Source organism: Phyllostomus discolor, chromosome 5, assembly GCF_004126475.2.
Source record: "Phyllostomus discolor isolate MPI-MPIP mPhyDis1 chromosome 5, mPhyDis1.pri.v3, whole genome shotgun sequence".
Classification (NCBI taxonomy): Eukaryota; Metazoa; Chordata; class Mammalia; order Chiroptera; family Phyllostomidae; genus Phyllostomus; species Phyllostomus discolor.
The window spans coordinates 163,403,524-163,418,605 of NC_040907.2; the positions used below are offsets into that span (position 1 = coordinate 163,403,524).

At 42.6% G+C, this 15,082-nt stretch overlaps 1 protein-coding gene across 1 annotated transcript in view; it reads left to right on the forward strand.

The window, feature by feature from the left end:
- TDRD1 (tudor domain containing 1) overlaps positions 1-13,810 on the forward strand; it is a 33,498-nt gene extending 19,688 nt beyond the window's left edge. Inside the window, exons 17-25 of the mRNA XM_036027528.1 lie at positions 2,610-2,720; positions 3,539-3,709; positions 5,651-5,923; positions 6,468-6,587; positions 8,740-8,859; positions 11,722-11,889; positions 12,739-12,966; positions 13,591-13,637; positions 13,718-13,810. Of these exons, the coding sequence (XP_035883421.1) occupies positions 2,610-2,720; positions 3,539-3,709; positions 5,651-5,923; positions 6,468-6,587; positions 8,740-8,859; positions 11,722-11,889; positions 12,739-12,966; positions 13,591-13,637; positions 13,718-13,810 (1,331 nt within the window). The remainder of the gene's footprint in view (positions 1-2,609; positions 2,721-3,538; positions 3,710-5,650; positions 5,924-6,467; positions 6,588-8,739; positions 8,860-11,721; positions 11,890-12,738; positions 12,967-13,590; positions 13,638-13,717) is intronic.
- Positions 13,811-15,082: the final 1,272 nt, after the last annotated feature.

Consider the following 15,082-nt stretch of genomic DNA (forward strand, 5'->3'; position numbering starts at 1 on the left):
AATAACCAACATGTAGGCCGAGAAATTAAACTTACCAGTCACCTGGAAGTTTCCTTTATGTCTCTTCCTGTCACTACCCTTTCTCTCTTTCAAAAGTAAATACTATCCTACTTTCCACTTGCATGGATTAGTTTTTTCTGGTTTTGAACTTTATAAAAATGGAATTGTACACTATGTACTCTTCAGTGCCTCGCTGCTTGTTTTCCATTGTCTTCAGACTGGGCCATTATTTTTCACATGTACCCATTGCTTGTGTTTTCGATGCTGCATAGTGCTGATTGTGTGCATGTACTGCGGTGTATTTGTTTGTTTCTACTGTGGGCGTTTGGGGTGTTTCTGGTTTTGAGCTATGAACTGATGGTGGTCTGAACACTCTGGAACAGTTTAGTGCACGTGTGTACGTGTTCCCATTGATTATGTGCTTGGGAAGGAAGTTACTGGCCACATCCTAAAAGGGTATGTGTGTTCTCAGCTTTCCTCAATGAATGCCGGTTTTCCAAAGCGAATTTGACAGTTAATTTCAGTGTTCTAGTTGCTCCACATGCTCACAAACACTGTTTTCTTTTTCATTTGAGCCACTCCAATGAGCATTGGAATAATGGCACCATTTCATTTTGGCACCATTTCTGTGAGCATCCTGATTACCAGTGTTTTGAACTTTGTTTCTGATCAGTTATCTATCTTTTTGTTACTTAGTTCTTTTTTTGGAGTTTTGATCTGTTCTTTCATTTGGGCCATATTTCTTTGTTTGGGTGCACCTGTTATATTGTAAGGGGTGAAGCCTTAGGTATTTGCCAGAGTGGGGCCGCCCACATGGCTGAATGTATGGGGAGGGATGAGAGAGGGAACAGTGCCGCTTCTTGGCTCTGGTCCCACTTTCAGTCACTTCCCCTGCTTCCCACAAGTGGATTTTGCCCTTCCAGGTGCTGATTCCCAGGTGGGTGGGTTTGTGTACATTCTAGGATCCTGTGGGTCTCTCCAATGGACTCTTCTATGAGACTGGGAATTTTTCCCACCACCACAACCCCAAAGGGTTTTATAGTCAGAGGTTTGAGACTTTATTTCCCTACACTGGAACCATGGGCTATGGAGTCTGTCCTGCTCCCTAGTTGTTCCTCCTGGTTCATCTGCACACAGATGTCGGACTGCCTGCTCTGCTAGCTGCCACTGTGTCCCGTGTCCCGTCCCCCCCCCCCCCCCCCCCCCCAGCCAGGCCCTCTAGCTGCCACCTGGCTGCAAGTCCTCTCCGCCCCTCCTACTGGTCTGTATGAATGTTTCTTCTTTTAACTCCTTGGTTGTCAAACTTTCATGCAGTTTTTCTGGCAGTTGTGGTTGTTTTTTGTTTTTAAATTGCACGTTACCCTTTTTTGGCCATGCAAGGAAGTGAAGCATATCCACCTACGCCTCCATCTTGTCTGGAACCCCCCCTCCCCCCCCCACACACACACACTGTTTCTAATAGTGTGCCCTAACTTTCTTATTTTGGCTCCTCTGAAAGGTGACAATTTTAACTTGTTATAATTTAATTTTCATTTCTGTTCATGGATCTTTGCCACATATTTAAATGACACTTGTTTTTCTTTTCCTTCTTTCATGTTCAGACCTTTTTACTTGGCCTTTTTTGAAGTTCTCTGTGGTTCCCTGTGTCTTCAAACCCATCTCTGCTATTTTTCTCAGTGGTTCACCTTCCAACATCTCTGATTTGCCAGACTACACTCTCTCTTCTGGAATAATTTGAGATTTACAGAAAAGTTGCAAAGATGCTACAGAGAGTTTCTGTATTCCCCTTACCGTTTCCTGTATGGTTAACATCTCACGTAATATTGGTATACTTGTTACCACTAAGAGACTCATCAGGTGTTTTGGCTGCTTAGTTCTCTACTTGACCTCAGAGCCATTTCTTCCTTCTGGAACACCCTCTCCTTTTCTCTCAACTATGTCGTACTTCAAAGTTCTGTATGCACCTTTTGGCACACGGAGCTCACCTCCCGAGTTTCCTTAGCGGGCGTTATCTGTGCCATCCGCTGAGTAGTACTGTGCGCATTGCTTCAGGGCAGCACGTGTGAAACCTTCCTTTCTGCGCAGGTCTGTAATCTGTTCCCTTGTCTGGATGCAAAGCACATGCTCTGGTCTCCTGATAGCAATGCCACAGTCACGTCACTGTGCCCCGCAAGTCATTGGTGGGGGTTTACTGGGAGGGTTAACTGAACAGTGGCTTATTTGCCCAATTGTTTTTGACATTTTATTAAAGATTTTACTTATTTATTTTTAGAGAGAGGGAAGAGGAGAGAGAGGGAGAGAAACATTAGTGTGTGGTTACCTCCCGTGTGCCCCCTACTGGGGACCTGGCCTACAACCTAGGCATGTGCCCTGACTGGGAATGAAACGGTGACCCTTTGATTCACAGGCCAACACTCAATCCATTGAACCAAACCAGCCAGGGCTGCTCAACTTTTTAATAAGGACAAGGGAAAAGCATTTGGCATACTTAATAGTTGTTTGGGGATGTACCTGAGATTTTATGATTGAAACATTTTCTAGCTTTAAAGAAAAGTCTATGTTCTGTGTGTTTTTTAATATTAAATGTTGTATGTGTATTGTATTTTTAGCTTTAAAGAAACTCAACGATTTGAACAAATCGCTGGCAGAATTTTGTCAGCAGAAGTTGTCTAAAGACTTTAAGGCAGAAATAGGGCAGCCCTGTTGTGCATTTTTTGCAGGTGAGTGGCTGGTGGTGCCATCCTGACCCTACCAGAACACCTTCTATTTCTTGACATTCAGCCTTTATTTTTTTATTTTAATTTTTATTGCATTTATGGGGGTGACACTGGTCAATAAAATTATATAGGTTTTATCAACCCTTATTTTTAATGTTTATTTCCTTCCTGATGTTGAAGCAATTATTTTTCACACTTGATAATAAATGAATGCTTAAGATGATGTTTTTTTCTTCTCTCTTTGTAACTCCAAATGATACTTTCATACCTAAACTTTGTTCAACTTTGTTAAATGCTTTTCTTTCCAGAATTTCTGATAACATTGGAATAAGTTAAATAATGGAAGATCTCTTTACTGAAGATTTATTGTTGCTTCTGGTCACTCTGTACATATTTATTTTGAAAATAAATTTAATTTCATTGCAAAATGTTTTCTACTATTTATTTTTTATATTATTTTACCAAGGAACAAGTAAAACAATCTGTCCACAGTGGTGAGAGTATTAGAAGTCTTTCAGATTGACAAACACGTTCAAGTTGACTGTCTTACCTTCACATTCTGCTTGTTCAAGGATAGGTGGAACATGAAATCTTTAATTTATATCAGATGTAAAAGTGTGGCACTGTAAACGTTTTGGAGATATTCTAAAAACTGATTTTGAGTACTCTTTTAGGGACTTGTGAATGAAAAACTAAAAGGCATCATCCATGGAAGAGAGCAGATTTATTAGCTCCTAGACAAATGATGACTTTTTTAAGATAAAATTTCCAGTGTTAACAGAAGGGCATATTCCATGTTATGAACTCTGTGTTAAATTTAGGTGACGGGAACTGGTATCGCGCGCTAGTCAAGGAGATCGCGCCAAATGGAAACGTTAAAGTGCATTTTGTGGATTATGGAAACACCGAGGAAGTTACTGCAGATGAACTCCGAACGATCCCGTCGGAATTTTTAAAACTCCCATTTCAAGGGATACAGTGTTGGTTAGTAGGTATGACACAGAATAAGAAAGATTCTTTACTGTCTCCTAGTACTCAGAGTGCATAAATGTCGAAGTATTAATATCTGTAGTTTTAATATTTTGTGAAGTTTTAATATTTTGTGTAAGTTAGAAGATTCTGTGTTGTAGTGTAAAATTTCAAAGTGTTTTTGTAAAGATACTGGCCAGACCTACTGTCGATGTCAGAGTGGGGAAGCAGCTGCTTCTCCATACTTGTGATGGGAGTGAACGCTGGTGTTTTCTCACGAGGGCGTATTGTTCTAATAATTTATCCCAGAGAAATAATTGTGGAATTTCACAAAGTTCACCTACAAGGAAACTTATTAATAATAGCAAATAGTATATTTGCTATTATTAACAGCAGATATGGGTTGATTTGCTGTTATTTGCTGTTAATAATAGCAAATCAACCTACATCATCAGTAAGAGAAGAAGGGTTCAATGACACTCCAGATAATGGACAGTGTAGCATGGGGTTGCTGTGAGGATTAAGGGAAATGTTCAGAACAGGGCCTGGCACTCAAAGTTCTGTTTAACTCTTTGCTGTCATTCTGTGTCATTAAGAACGATGTTAAATGTGTGTCATGTATATGAAGACCTGTCCATGATTTGCTTGAGGAAGGCAAGTTATAAAAGAAGCCGGAGAGCACTGTGACTGAGCGGACAGACTCTGGAACCTGCTCTGATCCCTGTTAGCTGAGTGGCCTCCGGCAAAGTACTTAAACTCCCTGTGTTTTCTGTTTCCTATCTGCACAATTAACAGTACCGACCTCCAAGAGCCGTGACGAAACAAAGAGCTAAAAATATAAAAAGCACTTAATAGTGCCTGGCGTTACACCTGTAATAGCTATTACTGTTATTAAAATGTCTTTACAAAAGAAATAGGAGACCATCGGTGCAAGTGTGTGTTTCCATAAAAACTGGAAGGCTAGATACCAGAATGCTAACGGTGGTCATGTCGGGAAACAGACACTTTTCAGTGTTCTTTTGCCTGTTTTTTTGCTACTTGTTTTGCACTAAGTACATTTCAGGTTATAGTTTTAATGACCATGTTTTATGTCAGTGATCCTTAGTACGTGGTCCCCAAACCGGTAGTGGCAACACGAGAACTGGATACAAATGCAGATTCCCAGTCCCCATCCAAGGCTTGCTGCTAAAGTGAAAACATGGTGGGGCTCCAGCATCTGTTTCGAGAAGCCCTCTGGGAAACTCACATGCACACTCGGCAGTTTGAGAATCACTGTTACAATTAAGTGTATAAGCCACAGTTGTCCAAGAAAAATAATTTTTGGCTAAGTAAAATGACATTAAAAATTTTTTTTCTTTTATTGATTCTAGGGAGAGGGGGAGGGAGGGAGAAAGAAAGGTAGAAAAACATCTGTAAGAGGGAAACATGGACCAGTTGCCGCCTGCACACACCCTGACTGGGGACTGAACCTGTAACCCAGGCATGTGCTGTGACCAGGAATCGAACCTGCAACCTTTCAGTTTGCAGATGATGCCCAACCAACTGAGCCACACTGGCCAGGGCTAAAGTGACAATTTAAAATTATGATTAGAAGACTGTCCACAAAGGTGAAATTGTGTGGTTGAGTGACCAGCATAATTGGTCACTCAAGCTTGTGTATGTAACAGAACACAAAGGTAGCTTCTAAAAGAAATATTATTTCTATTTTTGCCTGTTGAGAATATGCCAGGTGCAGATACACGAGTGGGGATGGTAAGGAAAGATCCTGATCAGTGTATTTGCAGATGCATTTTTGGTACCTTGGCAACAAAGGGCGTGGATGCAGACCTGAGTGTGGAGAAGGATACTCAGTGTTGCTGATCTAATAATGTGCTTGGCAAGGACCAGGGCCTGGAAACTATTGATGCAAAAAGACTGTACAGCTTGGGCACAGGGTGCCGTTTAATGCTGTTCTTACTTGCCAGATATACAGCCTGGAAACCAGCACTGGACTAAGGAAGCCATAGCACGGTTTCAGAGGTGTGTGACGGGGGTGAGACTCCAAGCCCACGTGTTTGAGGTCACTGACAGCGGGGCGGGGATCGAGCTCTCCGACCTCTCCACTCGTTACCCCAGAATAATCAGCGATGTGCTGATTGAGGAGCACCTGGTTTTAAAAGCCAGCTCACAGAAAGACTCCTTAGAAAACAGACCCGTCAACAACCAAGACCTTCAACTCGACAACCCGGGGCATCAAGGTAACACTTTTAAGCCATTCATCTGTTATTTAAATGTATGTTATCCTTTGTCTTTGTAGGCTATAAAACGTTTTCTATTCTGAATGACACAATCTTCCTGTAGAAATATGCTTTGTGGAAATAGATTAATAATAGGCTGTTAAAACTAACTTAATATTAATTTATTGAAACATGGTTTTATTAAACATACTCATTTTTAATGTTACTTATCAGGTAAACTTGCATCATACAGCTATGTATACTTTAATGTTTGACTACATGTAAGTTATATTAAACTTACTACAGAAGTAAGTGTAAACATATTACAGAACTATCTCAAGACTGCAGTAGTTCAAGGATTCTCATTACAGGTTGGACTCTTTTGTAATCCCCACAGAATCACTCATAAAATAGATTGTTTTGTGAAAATAATAGATTTTCATTTTGGGAATTTCGGCATGTTGATACTCTGTGGCTGATGGAGAAATGAGCGACTAGATGTGTTACTGGGAAGGAGCCCTGAGGTGGCTCTCTCACGGACACCCGGTGTCTGCTGTGTTTGCAGCCGTCTCCGCAGCCGAGCAGTGGAGGACGATCGAGCTGCCCGTCAGTAAGACTGTACCAGCAAGCATAGTAGAGATTATAAACCCAAACTTATTTTATGCTCTACCAAATGAGATGCCAGGTAAGACATTAAAATTTGAGCCTATTTTTGATCATCTTTTTTAAAATTATATTTTATTGTTAATGTTATTACAATTGTCTCCATTTTTTCTGTTTGCCTACTTCTTACCCCCAAGGCATTTCCCACGCTACTGCGCACGTCCATGGGTCATGTATATGTGCTCTTTGGCTAATCCTTTCATCCAGTCCCTGTCCCCCTCTCCCCTCTGACAGCTGTCAGTCTGTTGCATGTATCTGTGCTTCTGCTTCTGCTGTGTGTGTTAGTTTATTTTGTTCATTAGATTCCACACATAAGTGAGATCATAGGGTATTTGTCTTTCACTGACTGGCTCATTTCACTTAGCGTGATAGTCTTTGGGTCCATCCGTGGCGTCCCAAAAGGCGAGAGTTCCTTCTTTTTCACTGCTGTGTAGTATTCCATCATGTAAATGTACCACAGCTTTTTTATCCACTCATTTACTGACAGGAACCTAGGCTGTTTGCAGATCTTGGCTATTGTAAATAACACTGCTATGAACACAGGAATGCATGCATTCTTTTGAATTGGTGTTCTGAGATTCTTAGGATGTATTCCAAGAAGTAGAATCGCTGGCTCAAAAGGCAGTTCCGTTTTTACTTTTATGAGGAAATTCCATACTGTAGCTGCACCAGTCTTCATTCCCACCACAGTGAACTAGAGTTCTCTTTTCCCCGCATTTTATCCAGCACGTGTTTGCTGATTCATTGATGGTAGCCACTAATCTTTTTAATTGTAAAATGAAAGTGCTTATCTGAACTCATTAGGAATCGGGGGAGAGGAGGAGGGTGATGATTTTGTCTCACTCACGGTTTTAAGGAAGAACTGACCTTAAACACTGCAGGCAAATTTGCTTACAGCGCTGGCTGGCAGCTCAGTCGGTCAGACCGCCACCCCGTGTGCCGAGGCTGTGGGTTCGGTCGCCAGCGGGGCGAGGACAAGGATCAGCCGGTGAAGGGTAGATAAGTGGAACAGCAAATCGATGTTTCTCTCTCTCGCGTCAGTAAAAAGACTTAAAAATTTACTTGTAAAAACACAAGCGTACACATGAGTAGAATGCCCTGCATTCAGCACCTCTTCAACCTAGTCGTGGTAATCTGCAGCTTCTTTTAACAAAACAGTGTCCCTGAGTACTGCATTACTTTCTGTTTAAAAATGTATTCTGTTTACATTGAATTATCTTTACTAAGTTAACCTTCTTCAACCATTTAAGAGAATTTGAACCAAAACTTTATTATATTGGAAGGATACTTTGTAATTTGTGACTATAGTGTTACTGTATCTTCAGAAACTTAGAGAAATGTTTTACACTGGACCTAATCATGAAGAGGAGTAGTATATAAGTATTTTTAATTTTTCTTTTTTGTTTCACGGAAGTTTACAATTAAGTCTTCTCTTCACTTGAGTTTATCCTTCTAGTGCAGAAGGTGAGTCAATGCAGGTTGGGTGGTGGCCAATCAGAACAGCTTGCAGGTGCGTTAAGACAGCCATAGGCACCGCTCAGAGGTAACACGGTTCAGCTCCAGACCACCTTAGTCAGGTGAATATCACAGCAAAGCGAGTCTGAGTCCCACGAGATTTTGCTCCCCAGTGCATACAGAAATAATGTTTACACTCTACTGTAGTCTTTAAGTGTGCAGTAGCATTATTTCTAATAAGACAGCGTACATATCCTAATTGAAAAATACGTTATTGCTAAAAAATGCTAACCATCATCTGAGCCTGCAGCGAGTGTGTAATCTTTTTGCACTTTTTACTTTCAATTTGTAAAAAGTGCAATATCTGAAGTATAGTAGAACTAGGTATGCCTGTATAGCTCGCTCAGTGAAAAGTACACCGAACACTTACAAAAATACAGCTTATTAACTTTTCACAGAGTGAGTACACAAGTGTAACAACCCCAGTCAACAAGTCAGCCCGCCAGAAGCTTCCTTCTTGCCCCTCCCTGTGTTGCACCCCTTCAGCATGCAATAGCCAATCGTGGTTTTATTTATTCTTTATGTTCTAGTACAGACAGGCTTTTTTTTTAGTAATTAGATTTGACATTCTTTTGAATTTTGACAAATGTAAACATGTACACTATATTTAAATAGTAGCGTTGAAGATATTCACGAGAGGTTGTGTCTATATGTTTTAGAAGACCCGGAGAAACTGTGTGCGTTGACAGCGGAGTTGTCAGAACACTGCAATAGTGCCCAGGCGAGCCAGCCGCCCTACAGCCCGCGCGTGGGGGACGCGTGCTCCGCCCGGTACACAGGTGAGGTTCCTTTAGGGGCGACGTCAAAGGGAAGGTCTTTTTCTGTTCTCCTGTGCAGCAGTTTATACGGACCATGCTAATTTAGGTGCATATTTCATCTGGTTAGAGAGAGAAGTTAGAGACAAGGTCACGGGTTCAGTTCAGTTGTTCTCTGCCATAACCACAGATTATGTCTAAAAGGCAAGGGTGCAGGTGGAAATGTGCAGATCCGTCAGTACTCCTAGGTAGACGACCAGCTCGAGGCAACAGCACTCTGTGCGGTGGATCGGTGATGTTCGTGTGCATGCAGAGGGGTTGCAGATCACTTGTGGAACCCTATTAATGTGCTAAAAAGAAGAATGAAGTGTCCTGGGGAGTCGGACGTACTGGACTGGGCGTACGTTATCCACCTGTCGTTTACCAGTTTCCACGTTAACAGTTTCCTTTGCTAATGTAAATAACACTGGTAGTGAATTTGGGGGTAGAAGTTGGATAACTATAAATACCATGGGCTGAATTGTCAGGAATAGACTTCTGGGGCCAAGGGCCATAAATCGTCTCCTCAGTTCTGGGAGCACGTTGCTCTCCGGCCGTCTTAGAGAAGTGTGCACGTGCCTGGATTCTGTGAGAGGGCCCGTGTCGCCCCTGCTTCCGGTGTGTCGCCCCAATAACGTTCCTTTTCAAATGTGGATTTATGGTTTTAAAATGTAGTCTGCTTATCACCCCAGTTCAGTAAAATTAAATGTATTATACTTAGTTCTGTCTTTTCTGTGACAACTGGATTGACACTTTTCTTCCTTTTCTTCCCGGTAGCAACATGTCATAATTTTTGGTTAGGTTAAGTGTTCCGTATTACTTTAGTAGAATTGTATGAACACCATTCATAGCCTAGCCATATAGTATACTGTAATTACATTTTTCTTTTGCAGCCTTTTTGTTGTCACTAGTGTTCTGTATACTTCCACTAATCATCTCCTGTTCCCTGCGTCAGTGTAAATTCAGCAAACACTCAATGTACTTCTGTCATCTTCTATTGCATCGAAGGCATCTTCAGCCTTCTTACCTGCCCCTCTCTAGCTCCGAGCTGCCATCCTGGACTTCTCCCTCCCCATCACGCCGGGGGGGTGTTTCAGTACCACCCACCCTTGTTTCTTGGATTTCTCACCCTCCCACCTCGTTAGCCAGTCCTCCCTCCCTCATCTCACCTTGCCTTCTGGATCCCTTACTTTTGATTAGCTCTAAGATTTGAGTATGTCCTGTTCTCCAGAAACTGAGAACAGGTGCATGTGTAAGGTGAACTTTCTATTAATGCTTGTGTTTGAAAAAGTATTTATTCTACCCTACTAGTTAGTGGATCGCTTACTTGGAATAGTTAGGGGATAGAATTCTAGGTTGGAAATCATCTTTCCCTTATAATTTTGAAGGCATTGCTTTCATTGTCTTTCAATCGTTGGTGTTGCTGGTGAAGAGGTAGATGTTCATATTCTTTTTCTTTCTGGACCTTTTAATCTCTTTATCCTTTGTTTTGAATTTTATGATGTGACTTTAGTATTAGATGGGCCATTAAATCTAGAATTTCATGAGCTTCAGTTTTGAGAAATTTGCCTGAGTTATCTTTTATTCCTTTGTTTCATTTTCTGTTCTTTTAGGAACTTGAAGTACCTTAATGTTGGACATGAATTCTTATGCCAAATTTTCTCTTTTCTGTTTCATCTTTTTAGTGTTTTGCAAGAGATTTCCTCAATTCTGTTTTCCAACTTTTCTTATTTCCTTTTTGATACCGCATTTTTAGTTTCAATAGCTGGTTTGTTTGTTATCTCAACTGTGTGTTTTTCATACTGTCTTGGTCTTGTTTCAAGATTTGAAAGCATTTCTCAAAGGATGTTAGTATCATTCCTTTAAGTTTCGCGGTCTTCTCCCTCCTTCCTTTGTCTCTGTTTCCTTGAGTCCCTATTCATTAACTTTGGACTTACCTTCCATGTGAGGAACTTTCCTCAAATATTTGGTGATCCTTTCTGTCCACTCGTGTAACACGGGGCGCCACGGAGTTCACTGGAAACTTCCTTGTGCACACCCAGAGCTTGTGCACTGCTGGCCTTCACTAGAGAGTGATCACACTGCAGTTTTAGGGGACTCCTGGTGGTCGTATCTTGAAGAGCTGTTGCCTGGGATGGTGGTCGCCTGCCGGGAGTGCCTAGCTTGTCTGAAGGTGTCGTTGGTCACCTCCCTCCTCTGCTCAGCCATGTGGTCCCCAGGGCAGAGTTGGCCAGGCTCATCCTCTTTGGAAGAGTGGGAGCAGCTGCCTGGAAAGGGAGAGGGCATTCTGAACTTCACTAAAACATATGAGTGTAAAACTGACCATTCTCTTTAGCAACTTTAAAATGAGTGTAAATGTGTCTATAAATTAAAGTCTGTTCGGATGCTTGGGGGGTGACTGCTTCCGATACCCATTCCTCATGCTCAGCTCCATCTTTACTCCTTCTTTTCAATGGTGAGCACCAATTTCTGAACTTGGTTGCCCGGGCTTTTGAGGTGCAAGCTGGGGTGCTTTTCAGCTTCCCTGTGGCCAGCTTTGGTTGAGCTCTGCTCAGTCATTTCCATTCACGCATCTGCTTTCTTTCCATTTTCCAGTATCCCATTGTCTCCTCTTGTTCTCTGTCCTTGTGGTTTTATGTCATTTTCATTTTGACCCTGTGATTGTCTTTTTAGTAGGGCCCGAAAAAAGTAGAGGTGATGCTTATATTTAATCTGGATATTTTGGCCTGAAATCAGATGTCTTGGGGTGAGTTTGTGAGGGATGGAAATGTAACTGTGAATAACCATCTCGAGAGAGGGCGGGGCCCCTGGATGTAGCTCTTACCTGAGATCCCGCTGTGTTTCCAGGTGATGACCTCTGGTACCGCGCCGTCGTGCTGGCGGCCTCGGAGACCGCGGTGAAGGTGATCTACGCAGACTACGGAAACACCGAAACGCTGCCCCCGTGCAGGGTGCAGCCCATCTCCGCCCGCCACCTGCAGCTGCCTTTCCAAATCATGAAGTGCTCCTTTGAAGGTAGGCAGTGCGGCCGCTTTCCAGTTTGGGGGTCTCTGGGTTGTTTTTTTGTCTTTGTCTTTTCCTGTTTGTTTTATAGCTCTAAGCCTAAATCAGATGGATATGTCAAGTAGAGCTGCCCAGATTTCTAAATACCAAGCAGCATTTACAAAGCAATAACTCTTATTCTTTTTTTCATTCTCACAAAACTATATTCAGTTGGTCCATCTTTACTTTACAGATAGTTTCAGAGCATCGAGGTTCAGAAATTGTTTCTCCCCAGGTTGCGAAACTAGTGAGTGTCAGGGCAAGGATGACTAGGGGTTGTCTGGCCACTCATACGGAGGTCTTTCCTCTCTGTCACCACTCGGTCATTAGAGACGGGCAACATTCAGATGACACTGTTTTTGGCTACCTTGTTGTACATGTTGCCATCTGTATGTATTCAGCTCTTCGGTTGGAATATATATGAAGTGTGAACTAAAGTATTAAAGTAGAGTTTTACTCTTACTCCGGATTTCTTTTCCCAAAGGTGCCCACAGATAATAACACACTGATTGCCTCAGAGCCTGCTTTGTTTTTGACTCAGAGAGTTGGAAAATGATTATTGCTTGCTTCTCCCTGAAGGCAACCATTTTTCTGTTTTGGCTCTGTAGGCCTAGATCAGGGCTTGACACATAATAGGGATCAATGAATGTTTATTAAATAAGGGTTTTTTTTCCTAATGCAACAACAGCAGTAGTACATCAAAGCATACTTAAACCTAGCTAAAATCAGAGCCTTTTTCTTACTATCCTTAGATAATTTATCTAAATACTACCTTTTTTTAAGGGACTTGAAGGTTAACTCTAATATTTATTTTTCCCCCAGGGCTAAGGGAGTTGAATGGAAGCTGTTCTCATTTAGTAATAGAGCTGCTAAAAAGTTTCATGTTGAATCAGAATGTACTGCTCTGCGTGAAAGGAATCACCGAGAATGTCCACACTGTGTCGGTGGAGAAATGCTCTGAGAACGGGGCCGTCAGGGTGACCGATAAGCTGGTGATGTGTGGCCTGGCGAAAAACACCACATCTAAACAGCAAAATGCTTTAGATAAAGGTATTTGTTCTGAACTCAATCATAAGTGTAACTGCAATTAAGAACGGATGTTGTCATTTTAGTTGACCTGATCTTTCCTTCCTCCCAGTGGCCACACTCCTGTCATCCTCCTCCTTTACAAATCCAGTGGCAGGGCTCCCGTTCCTGCTGCTGCCTCAAAGGAACCTTCTGGATGGAAGCAGGCCTCCCAGTCCAGACTTGCCTTAGATCAGGCTCAGCGGCACTGTCAGTAGAATTGGTACCAGGAACTTCAGAAATGTCAGGCATTCCAAGTTATTTCCAAATTACTTTCAATCCTGGTCAAAGTGAGGAAAACTCATACTTTTGAGAGTGGATGTTACATTTCATAAGATAACGATTTGGCAGGCCTGCTCTCGACCAGAAAGAGGGATCACATATGTGGTAGGCCAAAGACCTAAAACGTTAGACATATGGGCGTTAACTTAGTAAAATCCAGGACACAGGAACGGGTAACGTGAAGGCCCAGATGAACAGGTAATTGATCAGGTCCTTTGTGGTGGGCACCCGTGGCCGAGGGGCAGGCCTGCAGGTGTTCCGACCCCAGGACTTTTGTTGTTCATATCGTGCATGTGTGACCTCATGGCTTTCTGTATTTGCCTTTAGAAAAGACGAACGGGACGAATTGCTGCTGCTCAGAATTACAGAAACAGGTGCGTTCACTTTCCTTTAAGGGACATTACCCTGCTCACATTTTTTGAGAACTTAAATACTACTTTTTCTTCATCCATAGGTTGAGAAACATGAACAGATTCTTCTCTTCCTCTTAGACAATCCAACCAATCAAAATAAATTTATTGAAATGAAAAAACTGTTAAAAAGTTAAGTAAGTAACATTTGATTAGTTTTGCCACTTCTGTCGCCCCCGAAATGCAGTAGGACGTTTGCAGTCATGTTCTCAGGGTCGAGCTAATGGAGGAGAGCGCGTCTCTCTGTGAGGCTGCGTTTTCTTGTGTGGCCAGTGTTCTGCGGTCTGCTTGTGACGTTTCTGCCGTCTCCCCGAGTCTTACTTCCTCTGACACTACAACGAGCCCGAGTCCAGGGTGGATCCGGGTGCAGCTGCCTCTCCGTGGCGGTGGTGGACTTCTGAGAGTGCTCGTGTTGGTGTGTGGCGGGGCTGGTGGAGGTCATCGTGAGGTGGAGTTAGCCTGAAGTCCCTCGTGTCCAGGGTGAGACTGACTCTCACTTGGGCCCGCGGCTGTGACAGCGCTGAGCACGTGTTGTGAGGAGGAGCTGAGGGGTCGAGAGTGGAAGAGAAGCTGCCCTGATGGTGTGTTGCGTTTCAAAACAAAACACACTCTCTTCTGTTGGCTCTGGTGATGGTCGTGGTTAAAAGACAATATTGGTGAGTTTGAAACACTAGTTCCCCCGTAATTGTCCCCTGCAAGTCCCCTGTTACTGTCTGGGATCCTTTGTTCTAAGATGGCCCTCAGAAGTTACTGTACTTCATGATTGATAAGTGGCCAGTTAGAACTTCTGGTCAAAATGAAGCCTTTATCACTCTGAGTCAGTAGAATTCCAGCCCCAAGGAAAGGGCTCTGACTTACTGCGTGCAGCTACATCAGACCTTTTGCAAGCAGCTCGTGCTGCTCTCTCTGCGGGTCTCTGTGTCCTGAGCGCCTCAGTCGGGACCTGCCGGGTGCACTGTTGTCTCTCTGCTCCTGAGACAGTGTGACGAGTTCTCGGGTGAATGGGTTCTCAGTATGACTGATGAGTGCAGGATCAAAAGTGTTGATTCTCATGATTTAGTTCCTTTACAAGTTCTGGTTTATTATGTTTTTTTACATTTGCTAATCTATTTTTATTTATAGTTTACATTTAGCAAGTGCTTTTTATTTTTGTTAGAATACTTTATTGATTATATTATTACAGTTGTCCCATTCTTTTCTCCTTTTTCTCCCCCTCCATCCTGCACTCCCCTCCCCCAGGCATTCCCCCCCCCCCCTTAGTTCACATCCATGGGTCATACATATAAGTTCTTTGGCTTCTCCATTTCTTATATGATTCTTAACCTCCTCCTGTCTATTTTGTACATACCAACTATGCTTCTTATTCCCTCTACCTTTTTCCTCCATTCTCTCCCTCTCCCTCCATGTGA